General features: G+C 33.5%; 3 protein-coding genes across 3 annotated transcripts; 1 reads left to right on the forward strand and 2 right to left on the reverse strand.

Annotated features, from left to right (window-relative positions):
* Positions 1-285: 285 nt before the first annotated feature.
* Positions 286-2,970, forward strand: LOC124921557 (ribose-phosphate pyrophosphokinase 4). The gene is made up of 7 exons (XM_047462233.1): positions 286-553; positions 1,029-1,344; positions 1,943-2,038; positions 2,143-2,211; positions 2,281-2,409; positions 2,522-2,621; positions 2,712-2,970. The coding sequence occupies exons 1-7, from the start codon at positions 375-377 to the stop codon at positions 2,843-2,845; spliced, it is 1,023 nt and encodes a 340-aa protein (XP_047318189.1). The 5' UTR covers positions 286-374; the 3' UTR covers positions 2,846-2,970.
* A 34-nt stretch (positions 2,971-3,004) lies between these two features.
* Positions 3,005-7,168, reverse strand: LOC124921556 (protein MEI2-like 5). The gene is made up of 13 exons (XM_047462232.1): positions 6,943-7,168; positions 6,735-6,777; positions 6,483-6,647; positions 5,934-6,403; positions 5,705-5,863; positions 5,499-5,615; positions 5,269-5,420; positions 5,057-5,145; positions 4,123-4,963; positions 3,970-4,054; positions 3,819-3,887; positions 3,540-3,716; positions 3,005-3,463 (listed from the first exon to the last, which is right to left on the reverse strand). The coding sequence occupies exons 2-13, from the start codon at positions 6,763-6,765 to the stop codon at positions 3,338-3,340; spliced, it is 2,481 nt and encodes an 826-aa protein (XP_047318188.1). The 5' UTR covers positions 6,766-6,777; positions 6,943-7,168; the 3' UTR covers positions 3,005-3,337.
* A 3,938-nt stretch (positions 7,169-11,106) lies between these two features.
* Positions 11,107-12,856, reverse strand: LOC124921746 (cytochrome b561 domain-containing protein At4g18260-like). Its single transcript, XM_047462442.1, has 5 exons — positions 12,274-12,856; positions 12,031-12,195; positions 11,807-11,955; positions 11,528-11,722; positions 11,107-11,417 (listed from the first exon to the last, which is right to left on the reverse strand). Exons 1-5 carry the CDS (start codon positions 12,424-12,426, stop codon positions 11,318-11,320), a joined length of 762 nt encoding a protein of 253 aa, XP_047318398.1. The 5' UTR covers positions 12,427-12,856; the 3' UTR covers positions 11,107-11,317.
* Between the last annotated feature and the right edge of the window lie 11,543 nt (positions 12,857-24,399).

The following is a 24,399-nucleotide window of genomic DNA, read 5'->3' on the forward strand; positions in this document are numbered from 1 at the left end:
ACGTTCAAGATTCGAGAGAAAGATATTTATGATATTGATTATTGAGTTTAATTTATTTTACGAGACCGATTTAATGTAATAAATTGCGACTTTTTTTTTGTGTTACACATATTTTTATCAAAATAATACATTATATAAAAAATATAAAATATTAAAATAAAATATATTTAATTTTAATGTATAATATTTAATTTAATTTAATTTAATTTTAATAATTTAGAGAAAGAAAGTTGGATAGTTTGAAAAAAAAAAAAATGTGTCCCTCATTTTGAAATACTCTTTCTCTGTTTGTACTTTGTAGTGAGCAAACCCTGCCGAGTGACGATTATTCCCTAGCCCCCCTCTCTCTTACACACTCATCATCAGGTATTACCATGGCGAGTGAAGCTTTGAAGCAGAATCAGGAAGCTGTAAGCAATACTAGGTCGGGAATACTGGTGAAGAAACAGCGGAACAAACACGTGCTTTTGTTTTACTGCACTGAATCACAAGACCTTGCAAGGAAAGTTGCCGCTCAATCTGACCTTATTCAGCTCCAATCTATCAACTGGAGGTCCTCTCTCTCTCTCTCTCTCTTTATATACTTCCTCTTGATATATACACATATCTATATGTTTGAGCATACCATTGATTATGAAATTCGAGGTTTTTAGCTGGATATTCATTGTTTTTTTTGAAGAGATTAACTTTTCATTGACCACAGTCCACGCCAAAAGCTTCATATTCATTGTTCATGCCCTAGTTTCTTTTGCTTTGGAAATCCTGTCTAGAAAATAGGATGAGTGTACTGTAGCGAACCTCCTTAATAGCCCCATTTGGTCTTATTTCACATTATCTTGCTACATTTTTGTGGTATGTAGATGCTTTCCTATAGTTTTCATTTGTACATTCAATCAATAAGTAGCAATGCATACTATTTAGAACTACAACTGAAAACTAATATGTAGATTATTGATGGTTGAGTGATTTAGAAACCATTGCTTAATTACTGTAATTTCTGTATAACAAGCATTTTTTTAATGTCTCAGGAACTTTGATGACGGATTTCCCAACTTATTCATTAACAATGCACACGACATTCGAGGGCAGCATGTTGCATTTTTGGCATCCTTCAGCTCCCCTGCTGTCATCTTTGAGCAGCTGTCTGTCATATATGCACTTCCGAGGTTGTTTGTTGCTTCTTTCACTTTGGTATTACCTTTCTTTCCAACTGGCTCATTTGAACGTATGGAAGAAGAAGGAGATGTCGCAACTGCTTTTACTATGGCCAGAATTCTGTCAAATATTCCAATATCAAGGGGTGGTCCAACAAGTCTAGTCATCTATGACATTCATGCCTTACAGGTTGGTATCCCTAATATTGGATCTGTCAATATTTTCTTTTCACATGCTTGCTTTTATTCTTCATATTGAATGAAAGGGTGGTATTATGAATTGTTCTTTTGTGAACTTACATGTCTGTGTTCATTTAGGGTGAGCATTTTGATCAAACTGAAAATTAAGTGATGAACCTAACAATGAGTTTTTTAAGTGTCGAATTAGTTAAGTTTGTTGAAAACAAATGATGAATAAATAAAATGTAAATATCTGGATTTCAAGTATTTGATATGTAAGTTAATTATAATATGTGAAACTAATGTCGACTATTTAACCCGTACTGAACTTAATTTGATTAATTTATAAGGGTTAAATTGTCATTTTGTATGCTTTTACTGTAGTTAAGTTATTCATAAATTATCAAATTAAACCTGATTTATAGCTTAATTTAAGCTGAAAACAAAATGAAGTGGTTTAAGCTAACAGTTTTCAAGTCAACTTGATTCAAATAATTACTTAATTATGATGATTAATTGATAGTCTGTTATGAAAGCCCACCTTAGCTTCGTTGCTCGAAAAGCTAGTTTTGCCTGTTACAGTGATTGTGTCTTGTTTTGATTTGCAGGAACGATTTTATTTTGGAGATCAGGTTCTGCCTTGTTTTGAAACCGGTATCCCTCTGCTGAAACAACGTCTTCACCAGCTTGCTAGTTCTGACAAGGTAATTGTTTATGTATCTTCTAAGTGCCATTAATATTGTTCCACAGGTTATATGTTCATCAAATGATGTATTCTTGATTTTTTGTTTATCCTTTAATTACACAGATTGTTGTAGCATTTCCAGATGATGGAGCTTGGAAGCGATTTCACAAGCTACTTGATGATTTTCCTATGGCAAGTCTATAATATTTCTAAGCCATTTTTTATAATTGCCTGAACCTCTAATTTTGATTATCCTGGCAGGTAGTTTGCAACAAGGTTCGAGAAGGTGATAAACGAATAGTTAGGTTGAAGGAGGGTAATCCTAGTGGTTGTCATGTTGTCATAGTTGATGATTTGGTGCAATCAGGAGGTACTCTAATTGAGTGTCAGGTACAATTCTCCTTTCAATGAGCCTATTTGAAAACACTCTTATAGAAAAATGTGCAAGTTTGTGACGATTGCAACTTAATTGATTCACTTTTTTCTTTCCGGGTTCCATTAGAAAGTTTTGGCGGCTAATGGTGCTGCAAAGGTGAGTGCGTATGTAACCCATGCAGTATTTCCCAAGCAGTCGTGGGAGAGGTTCATACACAAGGGCAAAGGTAAAAAAAAGGATTCACCTTAGAACATTTTTATTTGCTTTTTTCAAATTGTGTTAATCGGTTTCCAATCTTGTATTGTTTGACAAACAGATAACTCGGATAAGGCATTCTCATACTTCTGGATAACAGATTCATGCCCTCTTACTGTCAAAGCTATAGCTAATAATGCACCATTCGAAGTCTTGAGCCTTGCAGGATCCATAGCCGATGCCCTCCAGATATGATAAATATGACATTTCTTGTTTTATTTATTAACATTTGCGTGTTGACCATTAACTTTGCGAGATTTTAAGACATGCCTGTTTACTACTATGATTAGTTTTATCTCTGCAATCTACTACATTCCTGGGGGAAAAAATAATAAAGAGGCAGAGACAGATAAATAACTGTACAATGTTGAAGTAAATTAACACTTGGTAACAAGTTTATTTACACACATGATGTTACAGATGGTATACAATAGAAGCTAGGATTCTGTGTTTTTCTCCCAATCTATACACTTATTAGGGAAACAGTCCCAGATCTGTAATTTGAGCCCCCCTTGAATAATATAATACATATTCACATTTGCAGACGAGTACAACAAGAAAACATACATACAACCGATAGATATGATTACTTCAACCGGTTCTCTTCTAGGTTTATGTACCTTGGATATTTGTACACTTGTTAGAAATCAAAGGCCACAGAACTAGGTCCATGAGAATAAAGCCCACTTAGATTCTTCTTATGATTGGTTCTTCAGCTATTATGTTGCTTTTAGGGCCTTCAAGTGAATCACCCGAGTAAGAGCCGTCAGGTTGACGAATAAAGATGTTGAGGTTGCTGTTGAAGGGCGGTTCCTAGATTGATTACATATAATGTCATTTGATGAGTTATTTAGAAAATATATATTATAGCGTGAATAAAAGTTGTTACCTGATCGGTAACTTGACCTTCAGACTGAAAAAGAATAGGGCGACACCACTTGTCTTCATTCATCAGACTTGAATTCTGGAAGTGTGAAACAAGAGCTGCCTTCCCTTGAATCCTTGCATAAGCCAAAGAAGCAACTTTTTCGCTATTGAACTTTTCCCATTTCTTTCCATTAAATGCCTGTACAAACAACCATTTGCTTTTTTGAAACTGGCAAACTCATTCAACACCGTCGCACAATTATAACTTTTTCCAAACCTAAAATGCAGGGAAGAGACTAACCTCACAGAAGGCAATGATATGTGCAGGAGAGATAATGTTGATAAAAGCATAACCCACGTTGCATTTGTTCTGCAATCAAATGGAGAAACTGTTATAGTTTCTTTGACTGTTAGAAATTAGTGAATCTATCATAGGTCCAACAAGGCTATACCTTGAAATCAATGGGTAAATAGAGAAAATCATAAGTACTGCTATGCTGTTCATCAATGGCTGCAAGCAACATCTTTGAGGTGTACCTAGAACACAAAACAAAAGCTTAGACCATTGTGCAGTCAACAAACATCTCTGTGAAGGATGATCTTACTTATTCGGAATGTTTTTAATCATCAAAGTAGTTCTAGTGTCTTCGCCATTCTTGATCTTATCCAAATCAAGCTGATATTGCTTTTTAATGTCCATTTGGTTGACATTATGTTCCATCCTCCGGCTTCCACCAAAATCAAGCAATCCATCATTATTTGTTGATCCAATTCCTTGAAATGGACCATTACCATAGAATAAAGGCCCGTTACTTGGAAATGACATAATTTTGGAACTGGATGAACCACTTCCATTGATGTTTTGATGATGTGCAAAACCGTGATTTAACATGTAATGCCTATTTTTCTGATTTATGCCTAAGCCACTAAATGAAGATCGATTCACGGAGGAGACTTCAGGGGATTCTGGAAAGTACCCCAAGTGTGGGGCAGATCCAACATAGTGATGCTGGTGTGGCAAACCCGATAAAATTCCGTGTAGATTATTCTGCGAGTAAACTTGTCCTTGTCCACTAGATGTAAACGGCTGATGCCTTGTCATCATGGATGATGTTTCCCATGCAGAAGAAGAATTGGAGCAGTCTGATGAATATTGAGAGGGAGTGCCCCAAAGAAATTGAGGACCAGACAACATTCCAATGCCTGAATTTGATTCACCAAGAGAAAGCTGTGGATCTAATCTTGAATTGCCAATTACCTGGTTAGCATGGCAAAACTGTCCTTGATCCTTATTACCAATTGGAGCAACCTTTTGAGTCGATAGGATGGTAGCCAATCCGGATAAATGATTGCTCTGCATTGGGCTCAAAGGCCCAAAATTTGGCGATTGATTTAGGCCTTGCAGAGGATTGTGATCAACCGGACTACCGAAATGTGACCAGTTACCTACCAATAAGCGTAACATTATTTCAGCACTTGTAAAAGATACTCAAATGACAATTACCCAATTTTATGCAAACAGAAACAAATGAAAGTTACCTGGTGGGGAAACGGTTAATGGAGAGCCTACCTGCTGCCTAAATCTGACATCATCGTGTTCCATATCCTGACTCAGTTGATGTATCAAGCTGAAGACAGAATTTTCAATACTTCAATAAGTAATTAACAACAATGTTTCTTTGTTAGAAAGATGTAAACTTGAGAGAAATATGAAACCAGTCTTTCTATTTCGCTTAAATGACAATTCATACCTCCTGCGGGTCCCACCAGGCCTGCTTGGTTCGAGCTTTATGCGTTTCCCAGCTATGTCACTCCTGTTAAGGGCTTTTAGAGCTGCCTCCGCTGCTCTAACATCATAAAACTCTATGAATTTGTGATGTCGTTTGTGTGGTGTTTCCCTAATCTGCAGTTGGGAAATGGGCCTCCACAGTTAAGTTATTGGGGGGAAAAAGACGAGTTATGCTGTTAGGAAGTAGTATACCTCTTTGACCTCTCCATAAGCACCAAAGATTTGCAAGAGATCATCATTGGATACTGAAGCATCCAGATTGAATGCAACAAGGGTTCCTTGATTTATATCCTTTTCTGATGGGTTATCCTGAAAAGCACCAAACAACTTACAATGTTATATATATATATTATTAGATGGTGCACTATAATATCTAAATGTACCAAAAGCTAATTCACCTTCGGAATAGAGAAATGAATATCCAATTTCCTACGTCTGAGGGGCTTGTTTTGTAATCCACGCATCGCATTTCGAGCATCTCGGATGTCATAGTAAGATATCATCACAAAGCCTCTATGTTTGCATGCAGTGTACAAAGTTCTGATATCTCCATATTGCTACAATGGAATTCAAATTTCAGCATTTATAATAGTACCAGGAGATGAGAAATAAATTCAGGGTGCATACTTCAAATATTGACTGCAGTTCAGAATCTTCAACATTACTGTTGATATTCCTAACAAATAATGTCCTCGAAGGATGTTCTCCGAATGGATGTTCTCCGGCTATTGTACACATACTGCTCGGGACACCAAAATGGCCTGTCCCGTTGTTGTTGTTGTTGTTGTTAGGGTTTCCATCAGACAAGATTAGTCTTGATAAACCACCTACTAATCTATCTTGGGTCTCAAAGTCTAATTCCATCCCACCACCACTGTCGAAAAGATCATCTTCCAATTCCTCTAAACGGGTGGGTAAATCAGTAAGGTCAAAATCATCCATTATGCCAGCTAAAAGCTCGTTTTCATCTCCAGGAAGCAAGCTTCCTATGGCACTCTCAATATCTTCAAATAGAAGCTTTCCCTTATATTCTTGATCATGCACTGTGTCAAAGCTTTGAGAAGAAGAATCATCCGTGGAAACACCATTGGTATTCACTGCAAACAAACAAACAAATAGGGAAATCTTTTCACTCGATAAAGCAGCAACCATAATAATACATACATACATACATACCTTTCTCATAAGGAAGAAGGGGCAAGGATGTGGAAAAGAGGCTCACATCACTTGATGCATTAAATATATCTCCTCCTCCTCCTTCTCCCTGTGTGATCCCTCCTCCTCCCCAGGCATTAAACACCATTTTTTTAGAACTTTCAGGTCTTGGAATTTTAGATGGTCCTACACCCACTAAACAAACTGTCTACATGAAACAGTGCAGTGCAGTGCTACTAAGAAAGAGAAAGAGAAAGAGAGGGAAGGGAGTACCTGAAACTGAAACCGAATCCAGTTGATCCATTTGGGTCACTTTCTGATGGTAATTAGATTTGATTAGAATTGCAAGTCAGTCCTCCATACTAAAAGTGTATTTGTAGGATTAAGCAAGCAATTATTAAAGCTAATAAGTAAGTGGTACATTCTGAGAAGAATAAGCATAACCCTTTAGTGGAATCAGAGAAATTAAGGGCATACATACCTCATGGAGATGGAGATTGAATTTCCAGTCGTTGGTGTTGAGGAGAGGAGATGAGAGATCTTAGAAGTAGAAGAAGAAGTAAACAGTTTCGTAGAAGCAGAGAAAAAAGTTTCTTCTACTCATCTACTTCCTTCTCTCCCGCCGAAAGACTAGAGAGAGAGAGAGAGAGAGAAAGAGAAGTAAACTTGAGAACGAAAGCGAAACATGCGCACTTTCTCTCTCTGGACAAGGAAAGCCAGTTAATTAGTCAGTCCAAGACCTCATCAGAATATGATTGGAGGAGGAGACAACAACTACAAGAGAAGGAGAAATACATTTTTGTAAGTTATACCACTATCACCACCACCACAACCCCCGCTCCATTTATTATTATTATTATTATTATTATTATTGTAAATTCAAGATGCTTCTCTCTTTTGCGTATTATTTTTATTTATTTATTTATTTTTGCTAAGATACAACAAATTTAATTCATTATTTGGCTGTATTTGAGTTCTCTTCAAGTCCGCTGACATATTCATTCTATTCAGTTTAAATTATCCACACAATTTGTCATATTTACAAACCTACCACCTTCAAGCTACAAAATTTTAATAACTAATGTTACCTTGAGCCTCCGTTTGGTGGGGGTATAAAACTATAAATAGAATATAATTGTCCCTATATAAAATTTGTAAGGGGGTTGGTTTTGAAATTATATATATATATATATATATATTAAATAAACAAATTACAAATTATAATTTATATTAAGTATAAAATTGTAACTTGCCAGCCTTTATTAAAAATTTTATTCCATTAATACCTTTTTTCTCTTCTTTCATCTTCTTATTTTCCCTTTCCTTCACTCTCCTTTATCTTCCTCTTTCCTTCATTTGCCAAAGTGACAACATTGATTTATCAACAACACAAGTTGATTTTGAGGGTCTAGATTCAAAAGAAGGATTAAAAGGGATATCACATAACTCCATGTCTATCATATATCTTGCAAATAAAAGGCTTATGATTTCAACTGTTTCATTGAAAAACCTTTAAAGTCATTTTGGATGTTTGTTTGGGAGACTTTACATGACTTAACTCTCATAATCCTCATGGTTTGTGTTGCAGCATTTAACGGAGTTAAAATCACCACAGAAAGCTGGCATGTTAGAATGTATGATGGTATAGAGACAATAATTTGCATTTTTTTTTGTTGGTTAAACCATCTTTACAATTCAATAAAGAGAATAAGAATATAAGAAACCAGTAACTATAAATAATCATTTACAATTCATTCACCGCACACTATAAGCGGTTCGGTTTGATCGGTTTATTGATCGAAATGTACATCCAAACCGTTGAGGTCGGTTTGCTAAATTTAAAACTGTTAGTGTAGTCGGTTTGATATAAATTGTTATAAATTGAAGCTTTGAATATGAGGTTAAAAGCTAGCTTTAGAGAGTTATTCGGTAGAGAAAATGTGTGAATAAAGATTAACATTGTGTGAATAAAGATTAACATTGTAATATTGTAACATTGAAGATGATTGATGAATTCAACAATTTTTAGTATAAAACTTTTTTTTGACACTAGTGAGAAATAGTTAATTACTATATCAATGAAAAAATAGTTAATTGTAAATAAAAAAAAAAACAGAGGCAGCTTGAGCAGTTGAACTTGCAGGTTGCAGCGGCCAGCCAGGGACGAATCTATGTAGGGGCTCGGGTGGGCTTCAGCCCACCCCGATTTTTTTTTACGGTTAAAATGTGACATTACCCTTAATTATTAAAAAAAATTCAATAGAATTCACTATTTTATTTATTTAATTATTAAAAATGGTAAAACTTACTTTTATTTACCCGTTTTATCTAAAAAAAATTCATTTTTTACTTTAGCTCACCTTAAAATTTTTTTAAGCCCACCCCACTACCGAATCCTGGATCCGTCCTTACGGCCAGCGAATAAGACTAGGTAGGCTCACATTGAAAAGTGAAGAGTCTGAACCATCGTTTACTTTATTATTATAATATATAATTATGAAAATTTCCGTGCTATACACATAGATAAAAATATAATTAAAATAAATTTAATAATAATAAAAATAATAATATATATTTAATGTTTAAAATTCTTAATACATCACGAATAAAAATAGAACACTTTCATTTCACATTTTATTTAATTCGATAAAACAACTTATTTTTCTCACATATTTTTTTTGAATAAATCTTTCATCTCGTGACATTACACTTTCACTTTGGTCAATCAAATATTTGATTCATATTATACATTAATTAGTTAAAAAGTTGAACTTATATTGTTAAAATATTCCGTATTCATCAAATTTGACGTTGAATTAAAAAAATAAAGTGTTATTAGCTTAGTTGATTAAAATGTTATACTTATTTTGTTAGGTTGTAAATTCGAAACACACATATAACATTTTAAATTTTATTTTTAACCGTTTTAAGTATATATGGGCGGGTCAACCCACAACCCCACCCAAGTATCAATTTACTGTCACATATATATCCAGATTAACCACAACTCTCAACCCTGAAATCCGGATATTTTAAAAATTAAGCATCATTATATATATATAGATTATATATTAATATACAGAGGAAAATAAATAACGTAATCGTATTATACAAAATCAATATATTCGATTCGGTCGGTAAACTAACATATTATGATACTGCAAACCGACCAACCGAACCGTATAGCTCAGTTTAGTCAAATCAGAACCGATTTGAACTCGGTTTAGGTGGTTCAGTTTGATATTTAGTTTGGTTTGAACGGTTTCGGTCCGGTTTGGTCGGTTTTCTTACACCTTTACCGCATACAATTAAACAAAATAAAACAATAAACTTCGTCAAATAAATATTAAAATAATAATTAAAAATAATTTATATAAAAGGATAAAATATATATTTTTTTTAATACTTTTTACTACTTTCTTATATCACCAACAAACACAAAATAATAAAATTATATAATTTATAATTTTTTTACTTCCAACTAAACACAAATAACCTTTATAATTTATATCTCTCAATACACTTATACAATTAATACCTTACAGTTTGTATCCCTGTATTTAATACTCCTAACCAAATGGTGGCTAAAAATGATAACGAATTGTGTTTTTTTTATTTTTTACTATATTTAGTTTGAAACGATATTTTATTTAGTTTGATAAAATTTTCATCTTGAACTTTTTTTATCTGAATAATACTCAAAATTAGTTGATGGAAATTCTTTAATAGTTAATTTGCTGTTAATTTTTTTGAGTATGTATTCATCATTTTGTTAAAAGATGAAATTATCTAATCTAATATTATATTTTATATTTTTAATAATGAATTATTTAATTTCAATTATTTGGAAACTCATTTAGAAAAAAGTCCACTCAACTTAGCCAAATTTATATAAAAGAGAAATCATAATAAGAGAAAGATTCTGTTATAATTTATGAATATATTTTATTTATCCAGTTGTGTTTTTTTTAATTTTTTTTACAAGATATAATTAATTTAATATTGTCTACATATTTAAATTTTATAAAATAATAATAGTTATATTAGTTGTTTAGTGAATGTAACAACTTTTTCAAATCATACTTAATTTCTTCTGGCTATACATTTATTTTTAATGTACAATAACTTTAATTTTTGGATCATATTAGTTTGTTTGACTAACTTTACTCAAATATTAATCCCGAACTTAATTTAGTTTAGGTGACATTCAATAAATTGATTGACATTTTATTAAAAAAATAATTTAATAAATTATTCATATAATTTAATATCTAAATTATTAATTATTTTATTAATTTATCATTTTACTTTATTATATATAACTCTCAGTTAAATTAACAAAAATAAATAAATAAATAAAAGTTTCTCTATTATAAAATGAATTAAATTGTCATGTACATTTAATTTATAGTTAACTTAATAAAAAATATATATTACAGCTGTAATGTGTAATGGTCTAAAAAATAATAATTATATTTTGGTTATTTAAAAATAAATCAAATTTTCTAATACAAAAAGTATCCGTTATGCAAAAAAGAAAAGAAAAAAAAGTAGGAAGAAGTCTCAGCTAGGACAGCTAATAACGTTTAAAAACAAAGTAAAGCAATTAGCCGTTATTAATAATTTATAATTAACTTTCCTAAAAAGTATATTATCCGTTATTTAAATACATACATTATAGAACCAGAAGAGAGAGAAAGAGGAGAGAGGAAATGTGGACGAAGAAGAAGCTGATATGGTCATTGAAGAAGAAGGTGATCAAGAGTAAAGAGCTTCTATGGCGTTCAAGTGGTAAAAAGTTGATATCTTTCAAATTCTCCATACTAGACGACGTCGTATTCAAGATCATGTACGTTTTAGAAGCCGTCGTTCTCGTCTCCACTCTCTGTTTCTTCTTCCTCTGTTGCGGCTGCCATTTTTGATTTTAATTTCTTTCTCATCTTCAAATGTTCAATTCTGATTCAATAAATTCTTTCATTTATTTATTTATATATTAAACATCAATTAATTAATTAATTAATTAAATACATTCAATCATATTTGATGTTTTTGTAATATAAACCCACTTGTCTTGTAAAAGATATATAAATGTTATCAAAGATATCTCCACTGTAAATATTGCAATCCATGGCCCTATACTTTTTGATGTTTTCTTATTGTAAGATTGTAATCCTGTGTAGATATTGATGATACCCATTAAAGAAACTGTTGTCCCCATTAACCAATGAATGATAACCCATCCACTTCTTCCTTTTCTTCCACTGTTTTATGAAAAAATTTATATCATTTTTCAAATAACCCATCATCAGTTTCAAATTTTCAATCTCAAAGTAATTATTACCTACCTGTGAGGCCTTAGGAATCCGAGTAAGGTTTGTATTAGAACAGCAACATAGAGTGCTAACCCTAGTTTCTGATGACTATTCTTAAAAGAATTGTCAAAGTACTTCATTGATAATATTGCTCCTGTTGTTACTATAAGTGTTGAGATTGTCTGTAATTAAATAAAAAATGTAATCTTGAGTAAGTTTTTACTATTTTAAGAGGAAAAATGTTTAGAATTAAAAACCTGGAAAGTTGCATGGATGTAGAACATGATCTTGAGCATTCTTCTGCTGTGTTCTTTGTTTAACATTTTTCCAACTAATATTCCAATAGGCATCAGGAATCCCATTGATGCCCACATTAGAAATCCATGAAGTTTTGCTTGGAATAATAGCTTCCCTTTTATCAGCTGTATACAAAATTAGATATTAACTCATGAAATACTGAAATCAAAGGGAAAGGGATTCTCAAGGTTTGTAAAATTTACCTGATGAGCATTAATATCCTCGGTTAGTTTAGGATGATGCCTTTGATCTGTTATCCCATGTCCCTGGGATGATGATGATGATGATGAACACATGACAAATGGTAGGAGAAGTAACAGGAAAACTGCAGAAATAGTTTGCAACTCTTTCATCATTTGATATATATTCTTGTGAATGATTGTGGAGCTTTCCCTTTCTCTCTTCTTAATATATGTATATATATCTTTGATGTGTATGTATATGCATGTGGAGGATAGGAAAGTATCAAGATCGACTCCCAAAGTTGTCAAGTCACAACAATGGGCTGTGTTTTTGAGCTCTCATTGGTTTGGTTTGGACAGAGGAGAAGATGTTGAAATAGCTAGGCATGCCATTTTTTTCTGTATTTTAGTAACTTAGTGGGTGTTTTTTTGTATGCTTTTACTGAATTTAGCTGAAAAGGGAATGTGGATGGAATGTAGTCAGAGCACAAAGATGGACAGAATGTAATGGACCAAGATATTTCAAGATACTACTATATATGTTACATTTAATTTGAAATCCTAATTTAAAAGTTTATAATCTTTAGATATGTATATATCATGTTTTCTTATCTTACATCAAAGATTTTGTCCATATTGCAGCATCCCAACATAAATATATGTTATTACTAATATTATAATAAATGTTTTAAAAGATTTGGATACATAAAAGTTTGATCGTTAATAATTTTTCTTTTTTTGGACTGAGTTTAGGAAAAAGTATTTATAATTGCTAGAGAAATCAAGGGTCTTGCTTTCCATGATTGAAAATGAGTGAAGTGGGGAATCATTATAAAAGAATGATGAAAAAGACATGTTAGCCCCCATGCACCCTTTTTAGCTGTTAGATTGAGTGATTTGATACCAACTATTGAATCACATAATTCTGATTCAAGGGAGAAAAATGGAAAAAAAAGAGAAAGATTTGAGTGGTCGGTCCCTTCTTCATTAATGACTGCATTTTCATTCTTCAAAACAATCATCTCTTAGACTTAGTATAGACAATGCTCATGTGCAGTCTGATTAGGAAGATTAGGTTGATTGTTGGAATTTCACATTGGAGTGGGGAGGTTTAAACTAAAAGAAATTTTCCTCATTTTGATCTGATGTAACCAGTACGTACTTGTATATCTTCTTCTTTTTAATTGATAGTCTTAGTGTTCGGAAACGTACACAATATTTGGCCAAAAGAAAAACCTACTCAAGAATTCCGGAGTACGACCAAATATTGCCTAAATCTCCGAACACTAAGACTATAATTAATAAGGAAGAAAAATATAAATATTAGTACATCAACTTAAAGGAAGAAACTTTTATGGACTAACAAATTTTCTCCACTCTCACTATCATCTAATATTGAGTAAATCAAATTAAAGGAAAGAACTTTTATAGACTAATAAATTTCCTCCACTCTCACTGTCATCTGATATTGAGTACATTAAATTAATGGAAAAAACTTTTATAGACTAATAAATTTTCTCCATTCTCACTATCATCTGATTTGAGAATTTAATTGTACCAAAAAGACAACCGATTATTCTTCCGGTTGTGATTAATTTATAATTACAAGCTATTGAACCTTGATTATATTATATATCTAGGATGGATTAAGTTTGATCTTGTTCTCTTAATGACAATTAATTATTAATGTGGGGGAGGATGGGGGACAAATCCTAGTAATGTTAGCTCAAAAGAAATGAGTGAACTCAACAAATTTAACAATAATTACCATATGTTTCTAAGCTATGTAGTAAGCTCACGTAATTGTCTAAGAAAGAAAGTGTACATTAGGGGGACATTCACGTGTTCAAAAGTATTTATTTTGAGATAGATCCTTCTTTATTGATAATTTAAATAGAAATAAAATCATAATAAAAATTGTTTTTAGTGAATATTGTCACCTAGACCTTATTAGACTGGGTTACATATGGTTAATCCCAAACTAAATCTAATTAGAATAATAATAAAATATATTCAAACTTAAATAATCAATCTTCCACTTTCCTTGATTCAATCAAATTGTACAAGATAGTGATAATATTTGGAAACTTGATGATTCTAACTTAAATACCATCAAATTTGCACTATTTTTTCACCTTAAACATCTACCCAATATCAATTTTATCTAACCCATTTGGCACTCTGGCCATCCATTTCATTCTTATGTTTTTTTATTATTAATTTACGTTTTATTTTCTGAATATGTTTGTTATTTTGTCATAGTTAGGAGTTATTTAAAAGAAATAGAAGGAATGATATTGAATGTTTATGGAATTATATAGGTGACGTGTAATATATAGGCATTCTAATCATACCGAGGTAGGCTTAACAATAGAAAAAAACAAATATCATTATCTTCTACAATTCAATCACCTTTCGTGAAATATGAGTGAGGAAGGGGACGTGGAAGAAAACAACATTACCTACAAAGCGAATATGAAAAAACCATGAAAGATTGGGAATGTTAATAGTTATCTTTGTTTGTACTGTTATTTGATTGCTATCATTCAAAAACTTTAGGGTCATTTGTTTGTCATCTTATAATCAAAGATAGAGTTTGTTTAGTTTTGATTCTTGACACTCCCATTTTTGGATTTTTCGAATGAAATTATGGTGTTTCCCCCACCAAAAAAAAAACAATATAATTTTATCATATTTTTTGTATGATTAAATCAACTAAATAGGAGAATATGCATAAATAAAGTATTCTAAAACACAATTTTTATAAATATAAACCGAAAATAATTATACATCCCAAATCACAAGTCATTAAGGTAAGGAATCAATTGCTGATAAAAATTCTGAAGAAAATGTAGTAAGAAAACATGGAAAGAAAGAAGGAATTTGGAAGGTTGGTTACAATGAAACAACAAATCTCTTTGAACTAAAAATCAAATCACAAAGCTCCTGATGCACGCAAAGAAAGAAGAGATTATTATCAACAAAGAAAAAATGCAGCAAACAACTGGGCAATTGAATGTACACTATCTTAAGGACTGAAATTTACTAAAAAGAAAGTTTATGAAAAGATAGTAAACTGGTCAGTTAAATCTAAGACCTATACTATCAGGAGCAATTTTAGCTGGAGAGTAAACGAAGTCTGGGAAAATAATGTAAGAAAGAAAGCAAATGATCATGCTTATAAAGGAAAATTTTACTTGGGCGATATTAAAATAAAAGTGGAGATACTCAATTCTCCTTTTGATTTTAAATTGTCAACTGAAATGGAGGAAAAATGTGTTAAAGAATGAGAAAATAAAGTGGTTGGAAACTACATAGGGAAGAATAGATTATCATTCTTAGTCAATAAGGAAGCCTTAATGAAACAATGAGAGAAGAATACACTAGAGAAGGTTTCTATAAATATACAAGATCTTTATTTTCTTGGATGATATTCTAAAACATGAGCATACTTATTGGATCCAACTGTATTAAGCTGGAGAGATGGTCTGAAGAATTGAACCTACTAAGCAAACCAAAAGAAACAACTCGTATATGATTTAAGCTTAGGATAATCACATATGTACAATGCAGAAGCTCTAAGTCACTTTGCAAGTTTATTGGGGATACCATTATATATGAACTCAATTACAGAAGTAGAAGAACAACTTACATTTACTAGAATAAGCATTAAGTATATCCTCGAAATATGCTGCTAAAGAACATAACAGTAGTTGACAAGAAAGGAAAGTCTATAGTCATAGAAATCTAATATGAATGGAGGCCAGACATGTGTGTTTTCTGTAATAATTTTCAACATGATAACACTAAATGTGCAAAAGCAATTAAGGAAGAGCATAAAATCCTGAAAGTTCAAAAAGAAAAAGCATAAAAATAAAACGAAAGAATCAATGATCAAAGAGCGGTCCAAGGGAGTTCAGAAAGATTGGCATCCGGGATGCACAGCCATTGTTGCACTTATTTTTGGAAACAAGCTTTATGTTGCTAATGCGGGTGACTGTAGAGCAATTTTATCTCGCTCTGGCTGTTCATATCCTCTAAGTAAGGTACGTAAATAGGAAGTTTCCATTATTAGCTCGTCATCAATTAAAACTTGAGAATCATAATTTTCTTTTCGATATTATAACATAGGATCACTCGGCAAGTTGTGTTGAGGAGAGAAATCGAGTTATCTTGGCTGGTAAAGATGTGAAATGGCAAGTTGATACGTGGAGGATTGGTTCAGTTGCTCTTCAGGTTCTTTCTCCTTATTCTCGAATTCAAAATTCCATATCACAAATGAATGACCATATTCTGCTTTTACTTCTCTAGGTTACTCGTTCAATTGGTGATGATGATCTAAAACTGGCTGTAACAGCTGAACCAGAAGTAACTGAGACTACGTTATCTGAGTATGATGAATACCTGGTAATGGCTAGTGACGGCTTTTGGGATGTGATGAGCAGTGAAGACATTGTGAGCATTATCAAGGACACTGTTAAAGTACCTGGGATGTGCTCAAAAAGGTTAGCAACTAAGGCTGCTAAACGTGGAAGCAAAGACAATATTACAGTTATTGTTGTTTTTCTGTGACCTGTATCAACAGCCGAAAGAATTTATTAGAGTTTGGGCATATTTAAATTGAATTTAGTATAATTTTTAACTGAAATGTGAACTTTATCTTTATAAGATATTGGATTGAATTAATAATATTGATTGATTTATGAGTTGAAATGAAATATGAAAACTGCTCTCTTCTATGAACATTGTGTGTAGAAAATATCAAGCACAAGAAATTTATATTGCAAACCAGCTTTAAGGTTTGTTTACCCTTTCTGGGTAATAAAAATGAGCAGAAATTCTCAAATAAATAAACAAACTTCAATAAAATAAGTGTTACATTGTAATTTCAAACTAACAGATGATACACATTTGAGTTTATTTATGTCTCGGAAACAGACATTCTTGTAATGACAAAAAAAGGATCTTCGTTCGCCCAAGAATAAATGAAGTCAAGATTCTTGAGGCGCTTCAAACCTAGTCGAAGTGTCAATGCCCATCAAGCAACAAAGGCCCGATATCAAAATTATGAGCAGAACAATTGCCTAATAAGAAGAAGAGACAATTGGACACAAAACAATATCATTAGATATGAATTATCGATATCCAGAAAAAGGCTCTTTTATGGTCAAGAAAGAAACAGACGGATACTTACAACAAATATACCCGAGAGAAGTGAGGTTTCCAGAAGACTTCAGATTTGTCTGATAGATTATCCAAAAACAATTTAAGTAAGAAAACTTTCTCATAAAACAACAACACTCACATATGTATCTTGATGATACTTCAGAAGACAACCTTTTCTTTTGACAAAAGGTCGAAATAAATTTTGGTATGCTCGAACAGAAAACTCCACCACTACAGCACCTGGAAGTACTTTTTGTTACATGCATTATCTGGAGAAGATCAAATAACCCTAGACCACATGAACAAATCAGATTAAATAACCTGATATGGGTTTCGCTATGGGTTTCACGAAACGTGAAGCCTTTCGCGAAATGTGAAACCCTTCGTGAAACGTGAAGGCCTTCGCGAAATGTGAAGTCGCAAAAATCAAATAAATCTTTCGTGAAACGGAATCGAATCAGAGTATCATCAACTACAAACATCATCATCGACAAGATGAACAACCAAGATGAACAATAAGATGAACAAAAATGAACAATAAGATGAACAAAGATGAACAATAAGATGAAAAAAGATGAAAACCTCATGGTTTAAGGTTTAAAGATGAAATAATGGAAATAATAACATAAATCAACCAAATCACTGATCTGTATATTGTATTCGTTTAGGTTTAGGTTTTCTCCGTCGTGCCGCCGTGCCGTTGCGAGAAGAAAGAGAAGAGTGAGAAAGAAAAATAACGAAATGAAAAAATTTGAGTATTTATATAAAAAAAATTTCTTCGCGAAACGCGAAGTCCCTTCGCGTGACACGAAAAGGTTAATTTCGTCCAAAAAAATAAAAGTGACCACCAGATCAATTTAAATTAGCGAGTGACCACTAGAGCAAATACATCAATCTGTAGGGTTATTTCGTCAAATTCCCTTTCTAATTTTATTTTATTATTAATTTTTTATCACATTATTATAATTTACCATTAAATCTATTCATTCATTTAAAATATTATTTTATATAAAATAAATTTTAATTTTAAATAAATTTTAATAATTAAAATAAAAATACAAATAACCACAAATGTACCTCAATTATAAAAGTCGACTTAATATATAAAAATGTTTTGAGTTTAAGCAGATCATGTCCGTGTGGTGTCATTAGTTCTTATTTAATTAAAAAAAACACACTTCTTATATTATTAAACAATATCTCAAAAACTAAACAATAATCAAGCTTTCAGATGTAATTTTTTGTTTAATAAAGATCTTTTATTTACTTATTTTAATTAAATCTTACATTATATATTAATAAAAAATTATAAAAATTAATAAATAAATTTAATTTATTTTTAAAAATATTATTTTTTAATTTAAATAATTTATTAATATTTAAAATTAAGTTAATAAAAAATATATATTTATATATGTATACTATTAATTATTAAATATTATTATCAATATAAAAAATAAATAAACTAATAAAAACATGCCTAACATTAGCAATTAAAATAATCTGAAATCAAGAGTACTTTAGAATAAACTAAAAAGTTGGAGCAAATAAACTAAATCAAATTTACCTATAATTTTTAAAATTTCTTATTTTACCAATATAATTTTTACATTTATTTACCACTAACCAATTGTTAACAATTACATTATGAACTTTTCACTTTAATTTGGTAACAATTGGCTGTATTAATCTATGAACTGAGAATACATCAATTGGAGTTTGAAAGTGGATCATAAAATTAAGCATATTCTTAAATAAGTTTTCATTAAGTTGGAACTAACAATATTCCAATACTCAATAATTATTACTTAAACCAAAATTAAAACACCAGTATTCTAGATTTAGTCTTTGATCAAGGAAGGCCGAACTCTATAGAAACTCTAAACATTTTTCATCACGGAGAATGCCGAACTCGATAAAACACTAGACGAATGGAAGGAGAAATGATTTTGCGAAGCCATTCAGATTGATCTTGAAACATGTCTTTTTCCTCAATAGTTGTTTCTATATTGTCCCAACAATTGAAGCTTTTGTATATCTTGTTAGATGGACCAATAGCCAATACTTAAGTCCGATTAGATTCTCTAATAGATACTCAAGCAAATCAACTTGGTGGTGTTGGTTTCCTATGAACCCATTCAACTCTAGCTTGGTTATGGTTCCATTAGGGAATTTCTCAATGACCTTCTTCTTCCCTATCTGTAAGTACGCTAGTAAGATTTTGAGCAACTGCAACAAATATTAAAAATATTAAAATGTTATGTAAGGATTTTCAAGAATAATGTGCTTGATTGTTGGAATCTTTACATTCAACTTCAATGTTTGCAGCAAGGGAAAAGTCTTCAAGATATAAATGATCCATAACCATCCCCTGTAATGGAAAGCATTACAAAACAATCGCCTCTTATTAGGGAATGCATGAACATGATCATCTAGGAACTTGAAAATGCAAGGCTGTCAACAAGAAAATAATAACTCGGTTAGTTTAAAAACAATATTGATCAAGTACAAGAAGAGGAATATGTACTTGGGAAGTCTTACTTTAAAAGATGAATATAAGTGTGACGATGAAATTAGATTCTCGATCGTAGGGATATCATGACACAATCCATTGATGTTAAATCGGGAATCTACCATCTCGTCTATAAAAACATTAACCAGTCTCGGGGGTTTGTTCTTAAATGAGAAGAATTATGTCGGACCAATTAATTGACCTGTATGGAGATTGTTGGCACAAAGATCAATCTTCGTTTTAACGAGACACTTCAAGGACAAAATCTTGAGATGATCACTTTGTATCGTATAATGGTCTGAAATTTCATGCAGAGCTAACTTCTCAAGTAAAGGACAACTTTCTAGAACCTTAGTCAATTGAAGACTGGTTATATTTACACTTTGTAGCTCATGGGAAATTGTTAGATAAAATTAGACCAGTTAAATAGAACTTAACAAAAACAAATTCCCTGTGCAGGAACCGGTCAAAACCGGTCAAGAGATAAAATCGGTCAAATCACTCAACCGGTCAAGCAATCCAACCGAATAAAAACCTGACCGAACAAGAAGAAAAGATCGGTCAAATCAGAAGGCCAAAATCATAAGACATTCGGTCAATCAAAAGCTATGGAAAAACCGGAAGTCATCCGGTTAACATAAACAACCGACCAGTACAAATAGATATTTCGGGTATCTGTTGAGGATGATACCAAAGGGACAGACTTTAGTATTGCCATATTCATACAAGTCTGAGGACAATCTGCAGGCCGTAGAAGATCGTCCGACATGATCTTTCTACTTCAGGATAAATCAGAAACACAATCTTCTAGGTACAGGCAACTGTCCAACCGACAGTTGCCATATTGAGTAAAAGACAAGCCTAGCCGGTTTGACCTACATACTGGAAGACTAGACCGCCAGGTCTGAGGACTAGACCGCCAGGTCTGAATCACTGAACCTCTGCTCAACCAATCAGATTCAAGGAAATGAAATGTGACCATTAGTACATTTCACCTATAAAAGAAGGAGCTAAAGAGGAATAAATGCGGTTACAAGTTCTGAAAGTTTTCTATAGACTAAGTCAAAAATCGTGTTCTATCACTCTAAAAAGCTTAAGCGTTTATTTGAAGAGTAATTACAATTTCGGTTAAAATTGTACGGGTGTTATCGAACATAAAATAAGTCTCGATCGGATTGTGTGTGTGTATTCCTTAGTGAATATCCTTCTCGCGGTTTCGAGAGGAAGGGGTGACGTAGGAGTTTCATCTCCGAACATCCATAAAAACCTGTCTTGTTATTTACTTTCCGCCGGCTTTACATTCTAACCGATCTACACTAACCTACTAATACCGCTCCAACCGATTCAACATCACCTAAACCGAATCACAAAGCTGCAAAACCGACCCAGCAATCTCTAAACCCGGTTCTACTTATCTCGTGTGTGTGCTGCTTCAACCTGAAACAAACCACTTCCGCACTTGAACTCGGTTCAAGGGTTTGTGACAGTTTGTGTAGTATTGAAACCCCGGTGTTAATCTCTAACCGGATTAATCATCACCCGTTGAGTGAAACGCGCTAACCGGCCAGACCCCGGTTCCCCATCCACGACCTAGATCCTAACAATTGGTATCAGAGCAGTTAGTTTCAATACTCAAACAAGCATGTCTTTCGATAGGCCCCCAATGCTAGAAGGTGACGATTTTGCCAACTGAAAGGCACGCATGTACCTGCATTTAATCACCATGGATGACGAGATGCAGTTCATTCTGTCTGAAGGACCGATAAGGATTGATAAAGACAGAAAGGAATGGACAGCTGAAGACAGGAGAAGAAGCAATCTGGATAACCATGCCAGAAACCGCATCTCCAATGGTTTGGACAGAAATACGTTTTGCAAGGTCCGAGATTACAAAACCGCAAAGGAAATATGGGAAGCGGTGATTCAGATTCATGAGGGAAATGAAAGGACCAAGGAAAACAAGATAATGGTGGCTACTCAGAAGTTTGAAAACATCAAGATGAGACCGGGAGAAACAATGAAAGAATACAGTGACCGGTTCACAGGTGTGATAGACGAGCTAGAAACTCTTGGCAAGAAGTATGACAACAAGGAGGTCATCATGAAAGCTCTAAGATCTCTTCCAAGTGCATGGAATATAAAGACAATGGTGTTGAGGGAATCAAACTGCCTAAGCAAGATGAAGCTACATGATAATTGATAGAAAAATTAAGTAGATTAATTTTTGGAACCGGCTAGACATTACAATTTTTGAATATTTATTCTAAATAATCAAAAAGGGAGAAATTGATAGAAAAATTAAGTAGATTAATTTTTGGAACCGGCTAGACAAACTAAACAGAAGTTAAACTTCATGTGCAGGTACTAAACAAACCGGAACCGGAAATCAGATGTCAAGAACTGGTCGCTACCACTTCAAAGAAACCGGCTTCAAGTGATCAAGCCGAAAGATCACAGGAACCGGCATCTCTATCTCAAGCAACCGGTTAACCAAGAACAAAAGATTACACTCCAACCGGATCATAATGCACAAAGACACAGAAACCGGAAAGTACAGATCAAAAGTCAGAAGATTCAAAACTCAAGAGTGACGTACTGTGACGGAAGAAACGTGTCTCGAAAGAATAAAAGAAGATCAGATCCGATCAGAAGCATGGGAGGAAAGCAATGATGCCTTGGTGATCCGATGCTGACGACCGGAAGCAGATGTTCAACACGTGTATCAATCTGAAAACCGGCTATGTCATCATTTGTTCAGAGTCACCTGCATGAATGCCAGGTGTTGAGGAAGTTGAAGCGTGCAAGCAACCCTTCTGCAAACAGGCGTGATGACGATCAACCAATCCAGAAGAGAGAGAAGAAAGTAGCCGTTAGCCACTTTCAGCTATAAAAGGAAGATCAATCGTCTTCATTCAATGCAGTTCGGGACTTGTAGTTGTGAGCATCATAAATTCAAAAAGTCATAAAGCATTAAATTCTAGAGAGATAAAGTTCTATATTCTAAAGTCGGTTTGCCTAAAACCGGAAGTCACTTGTGTGATATTGTGTTGAGTTGTTGTATTACATCAAAAGTGTGAGTTTGGTGTAACCGGCGAGTAGCGAAGTTGGGCTCGACCGGAAGTGTAAACTGTAACTCTAAAGAGTTAGTGGAGATCCTTCTCATAACCTGAGAAGAAGGGGTGACGTAGGAGGGTTTGCTCCGAACATCCATAAACAAATTTCCTTGTCTTGTGTTCTTTCATTTCGCTTTCATTTCCCGCTGTCTTACCGTAAACCGCAAACCAATCATACTTCCAAAACCGGTCACTCACTTTCGTTAAACATCTTCCTTCTTAAACATCATCTAAAGTCGCAAACGTTGCTTCAACCTGAAACAGACACTTCCGCCCTTGAACACCGGTTCAAGAGTCTGTGACAGGTTGTGCAGTGCTGAGAACGGTTTTAGTCTCTAACCGGACTATCACCAAGTTGTGTGTGTGTTGTAAGCGGCCACCCTTACCGAAACCGGAAACACCCCCGGTCCTCCAAGGGCGTCCCCGATCCTAACAAGTGGTATCAGAGCGAGGTTCTTAGCACTCAAGCAACCAAAATGGTGGGAAGCATGACTCACAGCGACAAACCGCCAATGCTAAACAGCGAAGCATTTAGCAGTTGGAAGAAGCAGATGTATCTACATCTGATAACATTAGATGATGAGATGAGCCGAGTCCTGAAAGAAGGACCGATCAAGATTAACAAGGAGGAAAGCCAGTGGACAAGTGAAGATCGAAGAAGAAGTAACCTGGACAACCATTGCATGCGGCACATCTATAAAGCCATAGATAACAACACTTTGAACAAATTATCAGAGTGCGAAAATGCAAAGGAAGCCTGGGAAACGATTATCCAGATTCACGAGGGAAAAGAAAGAACCAAGGAGAATAAAATCTTGGTGGCTACGCAGAAGTATGAAAACATAAGGATGAAACCGGGAGAAAATATGAAAGAATTTAGCAACCGGTTCACCAGCGTAGTGAGCGAGCTTCAGACACTCGGAAAGAAGTATGACAACCGAGAAGTGATCATTAAAGCTCTAAGATCACTGCCAAGCACGTGGGATATCAAGACCATGGTGATGAGGGAGTCCAGCACCCTTGGGCAAATGAAGTTGCATGATGTGTTTGAGGACTTGAAAGCCTACGAATTCGAGATCAATTCTCGGATTGAAGATGAAACATCTACATCAACCGCAACAAGAGCTTTAGTCACATCGGTGGAACCGGCGGCTCCAGTATCAACCGCACCGGCTCCAGTCAAAAACACCGATCAAATAACCGACGATGTGATGGCGATGCTAGCCCAGAAATTCGGAAAATTCATGAAGAAGAGCCAGCCACCATCTAATAATGATTTTAACTATAATTATGTAGATAAATCAAACAAAAGATGCTATAACTGTGATGGTTTTGGACATTTCAGGTCAGAATGTA

This window comes from Impatiens glandulifera, chromosome 1, assembly GCF_907164915.1.
Source record: "Impatiens glandulifera chromosome 1, dImpGla2.1, whole genome shotgun sequence".
In the NCBI taxonomy this organism is placed as follows: Eukaryota; Viridiplantae; Streptophyta; class Magnoliopsida; order Ericales; family Balsaminaceae; genus Impatiens; species Impatiens glandulifera.

Excerpts from the sequence above, each read along its gene's own strand:
- LOC124921746 (XM_047462442.1), bottom strand. The coding sequence starts at position 12,426 with ATGATGAAAGAGTTGCAAACTATTTCTGCAGTTTTCCTGTTACTTCTC. Across the intron at positions 11,723-11,806 it reads GGATTCCTAAGGCCTCACAG|TGGAAGAAAAGGAAGAAGTG; the intron begins GTAGGTAATAAT and ends TTCATAAAACAG. Across the intron at positions 11,418-11,527 it reads ATATATCTTTTACAAGACAA|AATTGAACATTTGAAGATGA; the intron begins GTGGGTTTATAT and ends TTATTGAATCAG.
- LOC124921556 (XM_047462232.1), bottom strand. The coding sequence starts at position 6,765 with ATGGATCAACTGGATTCGGTTTCAGTTTCAG. Across the intron at positions 6,648-6,734 it reads GGATTCGGTTTCAGTTTCAG|GACCATCTAAAATTCCAAGA; the intron begins GTACTCCCTTCC and ends TAGTGGGTGTAG. Across the intron at positions 5,616-5,704 it reads TTCATTTCTCTATTCCGAAG|GATAACCCATCAGAAAAGGA; the intron begins GTGAATTAGCTT and ends GGTGCTTTTCAG.
- LOC124921557 (XM_047462233.1), top strand. The coding sequence starts at position 375 with ATGGCGAGTGAAGCTTTGAAGCAGAATCAGGAAGCTGTAAGCAATACT. Across the intron at positions 2,212-2,280 it reads TACTTGATGATTTTCCTATG|GTAGTTTGCAACAAGGTTCG; the intron begins GCAAGTCTATAA and ends TTATCCTGGCAG. Across the intron at positions 2,622-2,711 it reads GTTCATACACAAGGGCAAAG|ATAACTCGGATAAGGCATTC; the intron begins GTAAAAAAAAGG and ends TTTGACAAACAG.